The sequence below is a fragment of the Panulirus ornatus genome, chromosome 22 (genome assembly GCF_036320965.1).
Source record: "Panulirus ornatus isolate Po-2019 chromosome 22, ASM3632096v1, whole genome shotgun sequence".
In the NCBI taxonomy this organism is placed as follows: Eukaryota; Metazoa; Arthropoda; class Malacostraca; order Decapoda; family Palinuridae; genus Panulirus; species Panulirus ornatus.
The window spans coordinates 1902851-1918058 of record NC_092245.1 but is presented as its reverse complement, the minus strand read 5'-3'; the positions used below and the strand labels follow the sequence as shown (position 1 = coordinate 1918058).

Below are 15208 nucleotides of genomic sequence, written 5' to 3'. Positions count from 1 at the left end.
CTGATGTTTCTCATAAGTTCAACATCAATCCACAGGGATTTTTTTGGGGGGGGCTAAGATCGACTTTGCTACGAGCACAATCCTAACCCAAGGAAAATATAAAAAATAAAAGATCTGTTGGATACTAAACAAACCCTTAGAGAGGTCAGACAGCTGGTCCAGGAATCTTTCGAAGATATTTCGGCGGTCTCCAGTATCATCAATACTGCTTTGGGGAAGAGAAAAAAAGGATTTCTTCCAGCGTTCTATGCCATCTAGGAGACTTTTTTAGTTAATTCTGATATGCCTCAGAGCCTCGAGAAAATTGGATCTCCTCTCAAATAAGAAAAAAGCACATTTTACATTAGCACTTTTGGGAGGCGTGTTTGTGAATGAAATTGCTATCTCCCTTGGATGCTCTTGTGAGAGGACCCATAGATGAAGGAGGGACGGAGTTCCCTTAGTTTTGACTGAGCAGTATCTCTTCTGACAAAACCAAGCTAAAAGGAACCAGGAGATGTTTAACCTCCTTGATGTTTAAATCCTCCTCCTTCCAACCAACATAGTCAATTTGAAAAGTTTACTCAAGATCTAAACAGATTTTTCTTCCTTTTGTGCCTCCTGTCCCTCACTGACAAAGCATTCTTTCAATAAGGAGCTCATCGGGATACTGGGACATGCATTCAAATAGCTTTTAGTCCCATGAAGAGAGACTAACGCAGCCTTAGTTGTTTAAACAATAAAGCAGACGAGAGAATGTCTTCCCTTGGTAAAGGAGAGTAGTCAGAGTTGCAGCAGTTCTCACCCTTGTCTGATGGCCTTTTTCTCCATAAGGCTATTCAGAATACATTTAGACATAAATCGCCTAAAATCGTAGGTGTGGGAACAACTGTTGTTATCGACCCTGTCTCATCGAGGGAAAGTGCAACGAGTAGATGCCAGGCCGAAACTGTTACCCATGACCTTAAAATGTATAGTTCACGAGGGCTTCATCTTTCCTTCGATCCTCTTCTGAGGAGGATGGCATCTAAATTCGACACTGCTGGAGGCAGAGATGCCTTTTTAAGGCAGCCCTATCGAGGTCATCGAGCCGGATTCCCAGGCAGGTTTCTCTTGAAGTATTTCCTTACCAGACGGAAGTCAATTTCAGAACTTTAGAGATTTTGGGAAGCCGGACAGATTGGGTGTATTTACTGTTAAAAAGAGGTCTGAGGTGGAGCTGGAAATCTCGGTCACTCCTGTCAAGAAAGGTTTCAGGACAGCCTCTGACTCGGTTATTCCGCAGCTCAACTGTATAGAGATGATAAGCAGGCACGTCATAGCGCCAGCAGCAGGACTAATCTTTATGAATTTCTTTTTCCAGTCAAAAAGAAAAAAAAAATAAAGACAGTCAAACAGGATCAAAATATATTTGGATATGTCTTCGAAACACCCAAATACTGAAGCATGAGCTCAAGGATGCCCATTAGACTTTACAGTTAAGATACTGGACAAACAGCCTTTACTTGAAATACTACGACAAGCGCATATTAGTACAATCCAAGATGAAGTTATTGGCATTCATTACCTTTACATAACTCTTGTGGCTCAAGAGGAAGCCATTCAGCTTGTGTACAACCCTATATCTTTTCAACTAGTGGTAGTTCGGCCTTGTTCTCAACTAACGTCCTCTACAACGATAGTTTTTTGTTTCATGGACGTATTTTTGATGATTTTAACTTACAAAGAAGGAATGTGCCAGACAAGGGCTTCGGGTTCCTGAACATGAGCCTGGATTTCAAAGCTCCGTTTAATTACTAATTAGAGATTTCTATGGCCAGGAACCTTCAGACCGGCACTCTTTGTCACCCTGGGATAAAGTTCGAGACTACACTGTGCTGTAATTGCCTTACAATCTCAGGCATTTGAATATTGACGTCCGCTATAAAAACTCGCGGGAAAGTTCAGTCAAGCAGCCCTGAGAAGGCGAGGATGCTGGTCGTATAGGTTACCTTATGGGTATACAATTTGTTTCCCGTAGAAAGCACTTCCCGGGAGCTTCTCGAATTCTTAGGAGGACTGACGTGCAGAACCTCCAAAACCCTCTGTCCTGAAGACTTCAAGTGACTTCTCCAGTGGTTTGGCCGGACACATCTATTCTCTGGAGCGTCGTACGGGCATGAGCTTTGGGATGGAGATACAAAAGTTCTTTCAAATCAACAAAAGGGGCTGTTGCTTCCACGGTTTCTCATCTCCCGCATTGTCCGATGGTTCCAGTCCGATGAAAGACGACTCTTGCACATCCTTGCCATCTCCCTGGCAACTCCCAAGGACCACCTTATTTCCATACCTCGTATCTCTAAGGAGTATGTAATGTCAGGGCAGATGACCTCTCGATATCAGGTACAACGTCAAAGGAAATGTTTATAAGGAAGGAAACTATCAATGAGACTCTCTCCCTAAGAGTGACAACCCAGGTGAATCTCTTAGCCACCAGAACCAGTGCACTGCTACCGCCGGATCACTTCCTGGCAACTGCAATAGTTGCTCTGTCCTTAGAGTGTGATAGCTAGAATCAGCGTTATTTTTTTCCCGTGTACATATCCAGAGAAAAGTCCTCAACCTTGCTAGTTCTTGAGGTTCAGTGTTGCTGCTGAGCCAGTGAGACAAACAGCCTTCGTGTATGCTATACAACTCCGTTTATGCCTCGCTTTTTTTTTTAGAAGACCACCTCCAGCTTTCCCTTAGAATCATGACCTCAAAGTCCTGGATTCCAATACCTTTACTCAGGGACAATACCAACTCATTCTGAGAATAACCTTCGGTCCTCAAAGAGTCTAATGTTACCAACGTTACTGAGGCAATATGTCTGGAGTTCTTTTCTATCTATTTGTTGGTGATAAAACTGGAAACACTGTTGCCTCATAAAGTGTCCTTCAAGATCCCCTGTTTCTGGGTTATGGTATAACTCAAGAAGGTCTTGTTCGGGATGAGAATCTCAAATATTTTACTGTCCTTAGGAGCCCGGTCGGCAATCCACCAAACCCCAAAAGGGAGCTTTATATGGCTTACCTGGCTGTAAAGCTCCTTAGCGTCTTATGGAAACTAACTGCCTTATAGACTTCGGGTATGGGAAGAGAATTAGTGAATTACGCGCCCAATCCATAAACAGGAATGTTCTCTCTTATGGGTTCAGATAAACTCAGATCCTAGAGTCTGGATAAGAATGAAACTATCACATTTAGAAAACGCCCTACTGTTATCGAACCTCGAAAGACCTCATCACAAGAACATATTGCCTTAACTTAGTGAAACATCAGGAGACCTTTTGGGCTCCGCCAGAGATTATCAAAAGGGTCATCCATCTGTGCACCATGGAGCCTTGGACTCCGTTCGACAAAACAAACTCATTGGCTCAACCTCGTCTTTGCTCTAGTGCAAAGAATGTGGGGTAGGTAGCCTCTTCTTAACCCTTCTTGTAAACCTTTCTTTTCAGGAATAAAAAGAAAATTCTTTGGCACTCGTCTACCACAGTCATCAGACGGTCTCTTAGTTTAGACGTTGTGGAACTACTTTGCGTGGCTCTGGGAATAACAACTTCAGGATAAATAGATTCCAGTGGGCCCTATTCCTTCACATGCATATGCAATGGAGTTCGCGGAACTCCACACAGAGGAGCCTTATGTATGTTCTAAAAAGTATACTAAGAAGTATCTCTAAGAGGATTTGTCCCGTGAATAACTTTCAACCAGTTTACCTAGCCTGTCCTACTCTGCACTCTATCGGAAGGCCTGTCTTTTGTATCGCCTGGGTTGACGCCTGCGATCTGAGAATCTTGTGTTGTTAGAGGCAATGAGGGGCGAGTGGGCGGATCAAATGTCAAAGGTTTTCACTGACAGGCCGACTGTGGGTCTGAAACAAGCGAGCTGCTGCTGCCATGCTCTGTTGGCTGCCAGAGGCATGGGAAACCCAGCGGTTCCTCACCAGAAACACTATTGGTTGATAGATCTAATCCTGTTCTCTCTCTCTCTCTCTCTCTTTATATATATGTATATATATATATATATATATATATATATATATATATATATATATATATATATATATATATATATATATATATATGTATGTATATATATATATATATATATATATATATATATATATATATTCCTGGGGATAGGGGATTAAGAATACTTCCCACGTATTCCCTGCGTGCCGTAGAAGGCAACTAAAAGGGTAGGGAGCGGGGGGCTGGAAATCCTCGCCTCTCGTTTTTTTTTTTTTAATTTTCCAAAAGAAGAAACAGAGGGGGCCAGGTGAGGATATTCCAAAAAAGGACCAGTCCTCTGTTCTTAACGCTACCTCGCTAACGCGGGAAATGGCGAATAGTTTGAAAGAAAAAGAAAAGATATATATATATATATATATATATATATATATATATATATATATATATATATAGGGTAATCGCAATTCAGTTAATTCTTTTCACTAAGACTTTACAATGCACACGTTTCTGGAAGGACGTCCACCCTATCAAATGTAAAGAATTCACAAAGTTTGAAATCCCAACACAAGCACAAACTAAGGCATTTACACCCTCTTCCCGCCATGTCAGAGTAGAAATCCATATATATATAAATATATATATATATATATATATATATATATATATATATATATATATATATATATATATATATATATATATATATGTTTAGAAAGGGTAGTGAGTGGTGGGATGAAGAAGTAAGAGTATTAGTGAAAGAGAAGAGAGAGGCATTTGGACGATTTTTGCAGGGAAAAAATGCAATTGAGTGGGAGAAGTATAAAAGAAAGAGACAGGAGGTCAAGAGAAAGGTGCAAGAGGTGAAAAAAAAGGGCAAATGAGAGTTGGGGTGAGAGACTATCAGTAAATTTTAGGGAGAATAAAAAGATGTTCTGGAAGGAGGTAAATAGGGTGCGTAAGACAAGGGAGCAAATGGGAACTTCAGTGAAGGGCGTAAATGGGGAGGTGATAACAAGTAGTGGTGATGTGAGAAGGAGATGGAATGAGTATTTTGAAGGTTTGTTGAATGTGTCTGATGACAGAGTGGCAGATATAGGGTGTTTTGGTCGAGGTGGTGTGCAAAGTGAGAGGGTTAGGGAAAATGATTTGGTAAACAGAGAAGAGGTAGTAAAAGTTTTGCGGAAGATGAAAGCCGGCAAGGCAGCAGGTTTGGATGGTATTGCAGTGGAATTTATTAAAAAAGGGGGTGACTGTATTGTTGACTGGTTGGTAAGGTTATTTAATGTATGTATGACTCATGGTGAGGTGCCTGAGGATTGGCGGAATGCGTGCATAGTGCCATTGTACAAAGGCAAAGGGGATAAGAGTGAGTGCTCAAATTACAGAGGTATAAGTTTGTTGAGTATTCCTGGTAAATTATATGGGAGGGTATTGATTGAGAGGGTGAAGGCATGTACAGAGCATCAGATTGGGGAAGAGCAGTGCGGTTTCAGAAGTGGTAGAGGATGTGTGGATCAGGTGTTTGCTTTGAAGAATGTATGTTAGAAATACTTAGAAAAGCAAATGGATTTGTATGTAGCATTTATGGATCTGGAGAAGGCATATGATAGAGTTGATAGAGATGCTCTGTGGAAGGTATTAAGAATATATGGTGTGGGAGGCAAGTTGTTAGAAGCAATGAAAAGTTTTTATCGAGGATGTAAGGCATGTGTACGTGTAGGAAGAGAGGAAAGTGATTGGTTCTCAGTGAATGTAGGTTTGCGGCAGGGGTGTGTGATGTCTCCATGGTTGTTTAATTTGTTTATGGATGGGGTTGTTAGGGAGGTAAATGCAAGAGTCCTGGAAAGAGGGGCAAGTATGAAGTCTGTTGGGGATGAGAGAGCTTGGGAAGTGAGTCAGTTGTTGTTCGCTGATGATACAGCGCTGGTGGCTGATTCATGTGAGAAATTGCAGAAGCTGGTGACTGAGTTTGGTAAAGTTTGTGGAAGAAGAAAGTTAAGAGTAAATGTGAATAAGAGCAAGGTTATTAGGTACAGTAGGGTTGAGGGTCAAGTCAATTGGGAGGTGAGTTTGAATAGAGAAAAACTGGAGGAAGTGAAGTGTTTTAGATATCTGGGAGTGGATCTGGCAGCGGATGGAACCATGGAAACGGAAGTGGATCATAGGGTGGGGGAGGGGGCGAAAATTTTGGGAGCCTTGAAAAATGTGTGGAAGTCGAGAACATTATCTCGGAAAGCAAAAATGGGTATGTTTGAAGGAATAGTGGTTCCAACAATGTTGTATGGTTGCGAGGCGTGGGCTATGGATAGAGTTGTGCGCAGGAGGATGGATGTGCTGGAAATGAGATGTTTGAGGACAATGTGTGGTGTGAGGTGGTTTGATCGAGTAAGTAACGTAAGGGTAAGAGAGATGTGTGGAAATAAAAAGAGCGTGGTTGAGAGAGCAGAAGAGGGTGTTTTGAAATGGTTTGGGCACATGGAGAGAATGAGTGAGGAAAGATTGACCAAGAGGATATATGTGTCGGAGGTGGAGGGAACGAGGAGAAGAGGGAGACCAAATTGGAGGTGGAAAGATGGAGTGAAAAAGATTTTGTGTGATCGGGGCCTGAACATGCAGGAGGGTGTAAGGAGGGCAAGGAATAGAGTGAATTGGAGCGATGTGGTATAAAGGGGTTGACGTGCTGTCAGTGGAGTGAATCAAGGCATGTGAAGCGTCTGGGGTAAACCATGGAAAGCTGTGTAGGTATGTATATTTGCGTGTGTGGACGTGTGTATGTACATGTGTATGGGGGGGGGGGCCATTTCTTTCGTCTGTTTCCTTGCGCTACCTCGCAAACGCGGGAGACAGCGACAAAGTATAAAAAAAAAAAAAAAAAAAAAAAAATATATATATATATATATATATATATATATATAAATATATATATATATATATACATATATATATATATATATATATTTAGCGTTAATGAAATAGCATAAATTACGGCAATCAGTTGGCCAAGCAGCCTCAGTTAAGAAAAAACATCCTTGCCCTCAAAAGTTCGTGCGAGTCACAAAGTGCCAAATTGCTTCCTGGAACCACTCAAACGTGACGAAAAATACTGAAGTCAAGACTTAAGTCTTTCACTGAACGAGAAGTCTTTCACGGAAGGAGTAAATGCCTTTCATGAAAGCAGAACATCACTTCTGTGAGTTATGAGTTCTAGACCGATTTCCCTGGCGATTAATATGAAAGACAATCATATCTAGTGTTCTCGCCTCCCAGACCCTCACCAGTCTCCAGTCCCCCACCAGCCTCCTGTGCTTCCTTCATCCACCAACGTCCCGTGTCTATGTTAGCATCGTTACGGAAGAATTATGATCGCCTTCCTCCTCTATGATACATGGAACATTACACCACAGTGCTACAAGAAATTGAAAAATAAATTGAATCCCCACATTAGCCACGTATCTCATATGTAATAACGATGCGGTTCTGAAGGAATTTAATTTTCTTGAATTTTTAGGCAACCCCTTTATGTATGTTATGTATATATTGCGTTACTATGAATCTATGCATGTTCTGTTGTATGCAATGAATATATTACATGTATATACTGTATTAGGTAATTCTGACACCGACCACATACATCTGGTAACAATGTACAGGGGTACCTAGTAACGGTACTAAGATCCGCTAACTACATGTTTTCCAAGAAAAAAAAAAAGTTGAAATTGAAATCACACAAAAAGAAGAAAAAGGCGTAAGTATTTGTTCGTCCCGAGTGAGCAGAGAAATGATGTTTTACGAAGCCAAAGTTTCAAAACATAATCAGACATAATCATGACTAAATAACTTACCAAGGAAATCTATTCCAATCCTTGAGCTGCTCACTGGAACGTCACTGAAGGAATAAAGTACCCATGTTGGCCTTTACCACACCAGGGTATAAACAACTCTCCTCCTCACTTACCAGTCATGGTGAAGATGCCAACGAAGGAGCCGATCTCTCTCCCAGCGAGCATGACCTCGTCGGCGCCTCCCGGTGAGTTCCTCCTCCGCCATGCCGCCCACAGGCCGATGCCCAGGATGGCCAGGTAGAACACAATGATCGCTATCAGTCCAGCCACATTGAAACCTCTCCCAGCGTCCCTGCAAGAAACACTTCTGCTTTACACGCCTTGAATGTGATCTCTCTATGGATGATCGTTTTATTACAGTCTATCTGTAAACATGCACAAACCATACTTCATGTAATCTACATTATCAATAAAGTATTATTATCACTGTTATCATTTTCTTACGATTATCATTTACATGTTGAGGAAGACAGTCATCGATGTCTTTGCAATTTACGTTACCAATAAAGAATTATTATCAACATTATCATTTTTGCTACATTACTTATATGTTGAGGAAGACAGTCATCGATGTCTTTGTAATCTACGTTATCAATAAAGTATTATTATCATTATCATTTCTATGATTATTTTTGATACGTGAGGAAGACAGTCATCGATGTCTTTGTAATCTACGTTATCAATAAAGTATTATTATCATTATCATTTCTATGATTATTTTTGATATGTGAGGAAGACAGTCATCGACGTCTTTGTAATTTACCTTACCAATAAAATATCATCATCATCATTATCATTTTTGTTTTGATTATTAATTAAATGTTGAAAAAGACAGTCATCGATGTCTTTCTTTCACTGTGGTTTCCTCCAAAAGCGTGCCAATGTCTTGGGAAATAACAAGGACAAGAGTCCAGAATGACTAGCCACAATCCGACCACAACCATCATCCTCGCTCAGAGTTGACAGCACAAGTTGGGCGTAAGTCTGATATCAGTGTTTAACAGTGTTGATACAGTGGCAATGAAACCTTCTGCAGTGCTTTTCCAGGTAACACAAGTGCAATCAAGAACACATCACTACCTTAAATGTATCCTTTTTCTATTAATAAATTTCATTGCAATCGTTTTTTGTTCTTTAATTTCTCCAGATATAATGATGATTACTAGAGCCGCCCAAAGCACGAAATGTATGAGTCTTGTCTGGTGATCTTCAAGACCCCCATCCCTACGTCACCAAATGAGACTAGGTATAGGAGAGTACAAGGATGTAGTTACGGAGCAAGTGGCTGGGTATCGTGGGAGAAGGCCCACACCGTAATGGTGCAGGCTTGGGAAGACAGTATACATGAGACACAGGTTTCAGTCGGACGCTACTGTAAGATCCACTGTGATAGCATAACACCGGTCTGAGGGAGGCAGCGCCAGGACAGGACCCACATGGATGTCAGTAGCAGACATATAACAACTCATGAAGCTTCTGTTTTAATACAGGTCGTACAACACCATCATATCTTGGAGTAATTGGTATGATGTATTGGACGTGTCTATAAGATATTCCCTCCTCTTAAAGATGTTTATTTTTGATGTTAAAGAGAAAACTTCATGATGTTATTTCCATTCTCTTGAATCAGAGGCAGCCATCTCATGCAAAATTGATTCTTCCTTTGTGAGACATATTCCAGTATTTACTGATTTCTTAAACTATACAACGAACGTAATGATTCTGTATTTGATGAGAGTAAACAACAGTAGTTTTATGCTATACTGTGTTACACATTACAGACTGTGGCAGCTGCACAAAGGTTTAACATAACCTATATTACATGTGCGCACCAATAACACAGGTCTTACGTTACCTATCTTACATGGACGTATCTTAAGTCATTAAGGTCTGGTAACTCGAGTTCTAACACCCTATTCTAAGAAACCACAGACCATCCAAAATGTGAGGCGTCCTTCAATGATCGCGCCGTGCTCTTTATAACATTTCGTCGAATATTGAAAATAGTCGAAGCAAATGGACCTCCAGCCATGGATGCTTAAACATGTTTTCAGTTTCCCGATATTTTTCTGTTAGTTTTATTCATCTGTGCAGAATTCTGGGATTCAGAGGAAACATCAGTGCCTCTCTCTGGAGGCAATCCTAACGAGAGACCCTCCCGCCATGAAAATTACCATATAAGAGGCCCTCTTAATTCTTGCATGATGTCCTTATACCACGAACAAAATCCTAACACCATAAAAATTCCTTGCACGAGGCCATAACACCACAAGAAATCCTTGCATGAGATCCTCACATCATAAACGATCCATGCAAGTGACGTCTCCATCACAAACAATCGTTGCTCCCAATATACACAATACTTCTACGAGGCCTTTCCATCACAAACAATCCTTGTATGAGGCCCTGTATCATAAACAATCCTTGTATGAAGCCCTGCATCATAAACAATGCTTGCAAGTAAACTTTCCATCACAAACAATTCTTGTATGAGGCCCTGCATCATAAACAATGCTTGCAAGTAAACTTTCCATCACAAACAATCTGTGTGCAAGACCCTCCCACCACAAACACTACTTGTACGAGATCCTCTCATCACAAACAATCCTTGTAGGACACCCTCCGACCATAAACCATCTCGGCAAAGCTTCTCATCACAAACAATCCTGGTACAAGACCCACCACCACCACCACAAACAATCCTCCCACGAGGCCCTCCCAATATAAACAATCCTGACATGGACTCAGCAGTAATGAACTCTAGCAGGAATTCTTTCCGTCGCTAATATTTCTGGCATGAAGACCTTCCACCATAAACCCTCCCGAAACGATAAACCATCCGGCACAAAGCTCTCCCACCATAAACCATCCCCGCACAAAGCTCTCCCACCATAAACCATCCTGGCACAAAGCTCTCCCATCATAAACCATCCTGGCACAAAGCTCTCCCACCATAAACCATCCTGGCACAAAGCTCTCCCATCATAAACCATCCCCGCACAAAGCTCTCCCACCATAAACCATCCTGGCACAAAGCTCTCCCATCATAAACCATCCCCGCACAAAGCTCTCCCATCATAAACCATCCTGGCACAAAGCTCTCCCACTGTAAACCATCCTGGCACAAAGCTCTCCCACCATAAACCATCCTGGCACAAAGCTCTCCCACTGTAAACCATCCTGGCACAAAGCTCTCCCACCATAAACCATCCCCGCACAAAGCTCTCCTCACCAGAAGCAGTCGCACCATGAACTCAGCCATAAACAGTTCTGGCAGGAGGTCGTCCCACCACCAATAACCCGGCCATGAAGCCTTCCCACTATAAATAGCCCAGAGAGAAGCCTCTGTCGCCATGAACATACTTTTTATGTTTCCCTCCCACACACACCCGACCCGATCCCCCTCTCCCCGATATGAGCAACCCTTGCAAAAGGCCGTTCATCCATTAAAAAAAGAAATCAACTTAAGGTCTAACTACAAGACTGGGAATTTCCCAACATAGTCAACTCCTAACACTGGGCTCTCCTGCGAAAAATATTCCCGATCCACAAGTTCTGCTTAACATAGCCCGTTCTCAAATGAGTCCCTCTTGACTCGAGTTCCTTCCACTACAACCGACCTGGGTACTAACCTCTCCACCCACAACCAACTCAGACAATAGGTACAACCGCTATAACCAGTCCTGGCAATAGGATATCCTACATGCATCACCTGTTCATCGTAAGGGAAATATAATATTGGCCAGAGTTCATGATATTCATACTTATGGCTTCAAATAGTCTTAGAAAAGCTGAGAGGAAAATATTCTGCAATATTTTCCCTGATTAGCATTCAACACCAAACAGCGCACGGAAAACATAGCGATGCACTTATGCAAATCGCATAAAAAACCTTACGTACAACACCTTCAGTGGTGTAAAGCTTTGAATTGCTGACGAAGACGCATTCACGGGTAGCCCGTGGTCGAGCCCATAGGTTCGAATCCTGGTTGCGTCAGTTGGTCCACAGATAAGTGGATATACATACACGTCCACACACGCACATATACATACCTATACATTTCAACGTATACATATATACACATACACAGACATATACATATACATAAACATGTACATAATTCATACTTGCGGCCTTTATTAATTCCCGTCGCCACCCTGCCATACAGGAAATGACAACCCCCCCTCCCTCCGCATGCGCGCGAGGTAGCGCTAGGAAAAGACAACAAAGGCCGCATTCGTTCACACTCAGTCTCTAGATGTCATGTATAATTCACCGAAACCACAGCTCCCTTTCCACATCCACGCCCCACAACACTTTCCATGGTTTACCCCAGACGCTTCACATGCTCTGGTTCAATCCATTGACAGCAAGTCGACCCCAGTATACCACATCGTTCCAATTCACTCTATTTTTTGCACGCCTTTCACCCTCCTGCATGTTCAGGCCCCGATCACTCAAAATTTTTTTCGCTACATCCTTCCACCACCAATTTGGTCTCCCACTTCTCCTTGTTCCCTCCACCTCCGACACATATATCCTCTTGATCAATCTTTCCTCACTCATTCTCTCCATGTGACCAAACCATTTCAAAACACCCTCTTCTGCTCTCTCAACCACACTCTTTATATTACCACACATCTCTATTACCCTTTCATTACTTATTCGATCAAACAACCTCACACCACATATTGTACTTAAACATCTCATTTCCAACACATCCACCCTCCTCCGCACAACTCTATCTGTAGCCCACGCCTCGCAACCATATAACATTGTTGGAACCACTATTCCTTCAAACATAACCATTTTTGCTTTCAGGGATAATGTTCTCGCCTTCCACACATTTTTCAACGCTCCCAGTACATTCACTCCCTCCCCCACCTTCTGGCTCACTTCCGCTTCCATGGTTCCATCCGCTGCTACATCCACTCCCAGATATCTAAAACATCCAAAATATTTCACTTCCTACGGTTTTTCTTCATTCAAACTTACCGCCCAATTGACTTGTCCTTCAACCCTACTGTACCTAATACCCTTGCTCTTATTCACATTTACTCAACTTTCTTCTTTCACACACTTTACCAAACTCAACCATCAGCTTCTGTAGTTTCTCACCCAAATCACCCACCAGGGCTGTATCATCAGCGAACAACAACTGACTCACTTCCCAAGCCCTCTCATCCACAACAGACTGCATACTTGCCCCTCTCTCCGAAACTCTTGCATTCACCTCCCTAACAACCCAATCCATAAACAAATAAAACAACCATGGAGACATCATGCACCCCTGACGCAAAACGACATTTACTGAGAACCAATCACTTTCCTCTCTTCCTACTCGTACACATGCCTTACATCCTCGATAAAAACTTTTCACTGCTTCTAACAACTTGCCTCACACACCTCCCATACCTTCCACATTGCATCTCTATCAACTCTATCATATGCCATCTCCAGATCCATAAATGCTACATATAAATTCATTTGTTTTTCTAAGTGTTTCTCATATACATTCTTCAAAGCAAACACCTGATCCACACATCCTCTACCACTTCTGAAACCACACTGCTATTCCCCAATCTGATGTTCTGTACCTGCCTTCACCCCTCTCATTCAATACCCTCCCATTTGATTTCCTAGGAGTACTTAACAAACAAATACCTCTGTAATTTGAAAACTCACCTTTATCCACTTTACCATTGTACAATGGCACCTCACCAATCCTCAGGCACCTCACCATGAGCCATACATACACTGAATATCCTCACCAACCAGTCAATAACACAGCCACCCCTTTTTTAATTAATTCCACTGCAATACCATACACACCCGCCGCCTTGCCGGCTTTCATCTTCCGCAAAGCTTTTACTACCTCTTCTCTGTTTACCAAATCATTCTCCCTGACCCTCTCACTTCGCACACCCTATATCTGCCACTCTATCATCTAACACATTCAACAAACCTTCAAAATACTCACTCCATCTCCTTCTCACATCACCACTATCTATTATTACATCCCCATTGGCTCCCTTCACCGATGTTCCCATTTGTTCTCTTGTCTTACGCACTTTATCTACCTCCTTCCAAAACATCTTTTTATTCTCCCTAAAATTTAATGACGCTCTCCCAACTCTCACTTGCCCTCTTTTTCACATCTTGTACCTTTCTCTTGACCTCTTGCCTTTTTCTTTTATACATCTCCCAGTTATTTGCACTATTTCCCGGCAAAGTTCGTCCAAATGCCTCTCTCCTCTCTTTCACTAATAATCTTACTTCTTCATCCCACCACTCACTACCCTTTCTAATCTGCCTACCTCCCCCGCTTCTCATGCCACAAGCATCTTTTCCACATGCCATCACTGCTTCCCTAAATGCTTCCCATTCCTCCCCACTCTTCTTACGTTCTTTGCTCTCACCTTTTTCCATTCTGCACTCAGTCTCTCTTGGTACTTCCCACGCATTAGCCACATGTCGTAGAAGGCGACTAAAGGGTGACTACAGGGGACGGGAGCGGGGGGGTCTAGAAACTCACCCCTCCATGTATATTAATTTTCTAAAAGGAGAAACAGAAGAAGGAGTCGGGCGGGGAGTGCTCATCCTTCTCGGAGGCTCAGACTGGGGTGTGTAAATGTGTGTGGATGTAACCAAGATGTGAAAAAAGGAGAGATAGGTAGTATGATTGAGGAAAGGAGCCTGGATGTTTTGGATCTAAGTGAAACGAAGCTCAAGGGTAAAGGGGAAGAGTGGTTTGGAAACGTTTTGGGAGTGTTTTGGGAGTAAAGTCAGAGTTTGCTGAGAGGACAAGAGCAAAGGAAGGAGTAGCACTACTCCTGAAACAAGAGTTGTGGGAGTATGGGATAGAGGGTAAGAAAGAAAACTCTCGATTGATATGGATAAAATTGAAAGTGGATGGAGAGAGATGGGTGATTGTTGGTGCTTATGCACCTGGTCATGAAAAGAAAGATCATGAGAGGCAAGTGTATTGGGAGCAGCTGAGTGAGTGTGCTACCAGTTTTGATACACAAGACCGGGTTATAGTGATGGGTGATTTAAATGTGGCAGTTGAGGGAATAATTGGTGCATATGGGGTGTTCAGTGTTGTAAATGGGAATGCTGAAGAACTTGCAGATTTGTGTACTGAAAAAGGTCTCGTGATTGGGAATACCTTTTTTAAAAAGAGGGATATACATAAGTATACGTATGTAAGTAGGAGAGATAGCCAGAAAGTGTTATTGGATTACGTATTAATTGAGAGGCGCGCGAAAGAGACTTTTGGATGTTAATATGCTGAGAGGTGCAACTGGAGGGATGTTTGAATCATTATCTTGTGGAGGCGAAGGTGAAGATTTGTAGAGGTTTTCAGAAAAGAGGAGAGAATGCTGGGGTGAAGAG

At 42.2% G+C, this 15208-nt stretch overlaps 1 protein-coding gene across 1 annotated transcript in view; it reads right to left on the bottom strand.

The window, feature by feature from the left end:
* The window catches only part of LOC139756497 (high-affinity choline transporter 1-like), a 1116821-nt gene that overhangs the window by 613003 nt on the left and 488610 nt on the right, over nt 1–15208 (bottom strand). The window contains exon 3 of the mRNA XM_071675940.1: nt 7926–8104. Within this exon, the coding sequence (XP_071532041.1) occupies nt 7926–8104 (179 nt within the window). The remainder of the gene's footprint in view (nt 1–7925; nt 8105–15208) is intronic.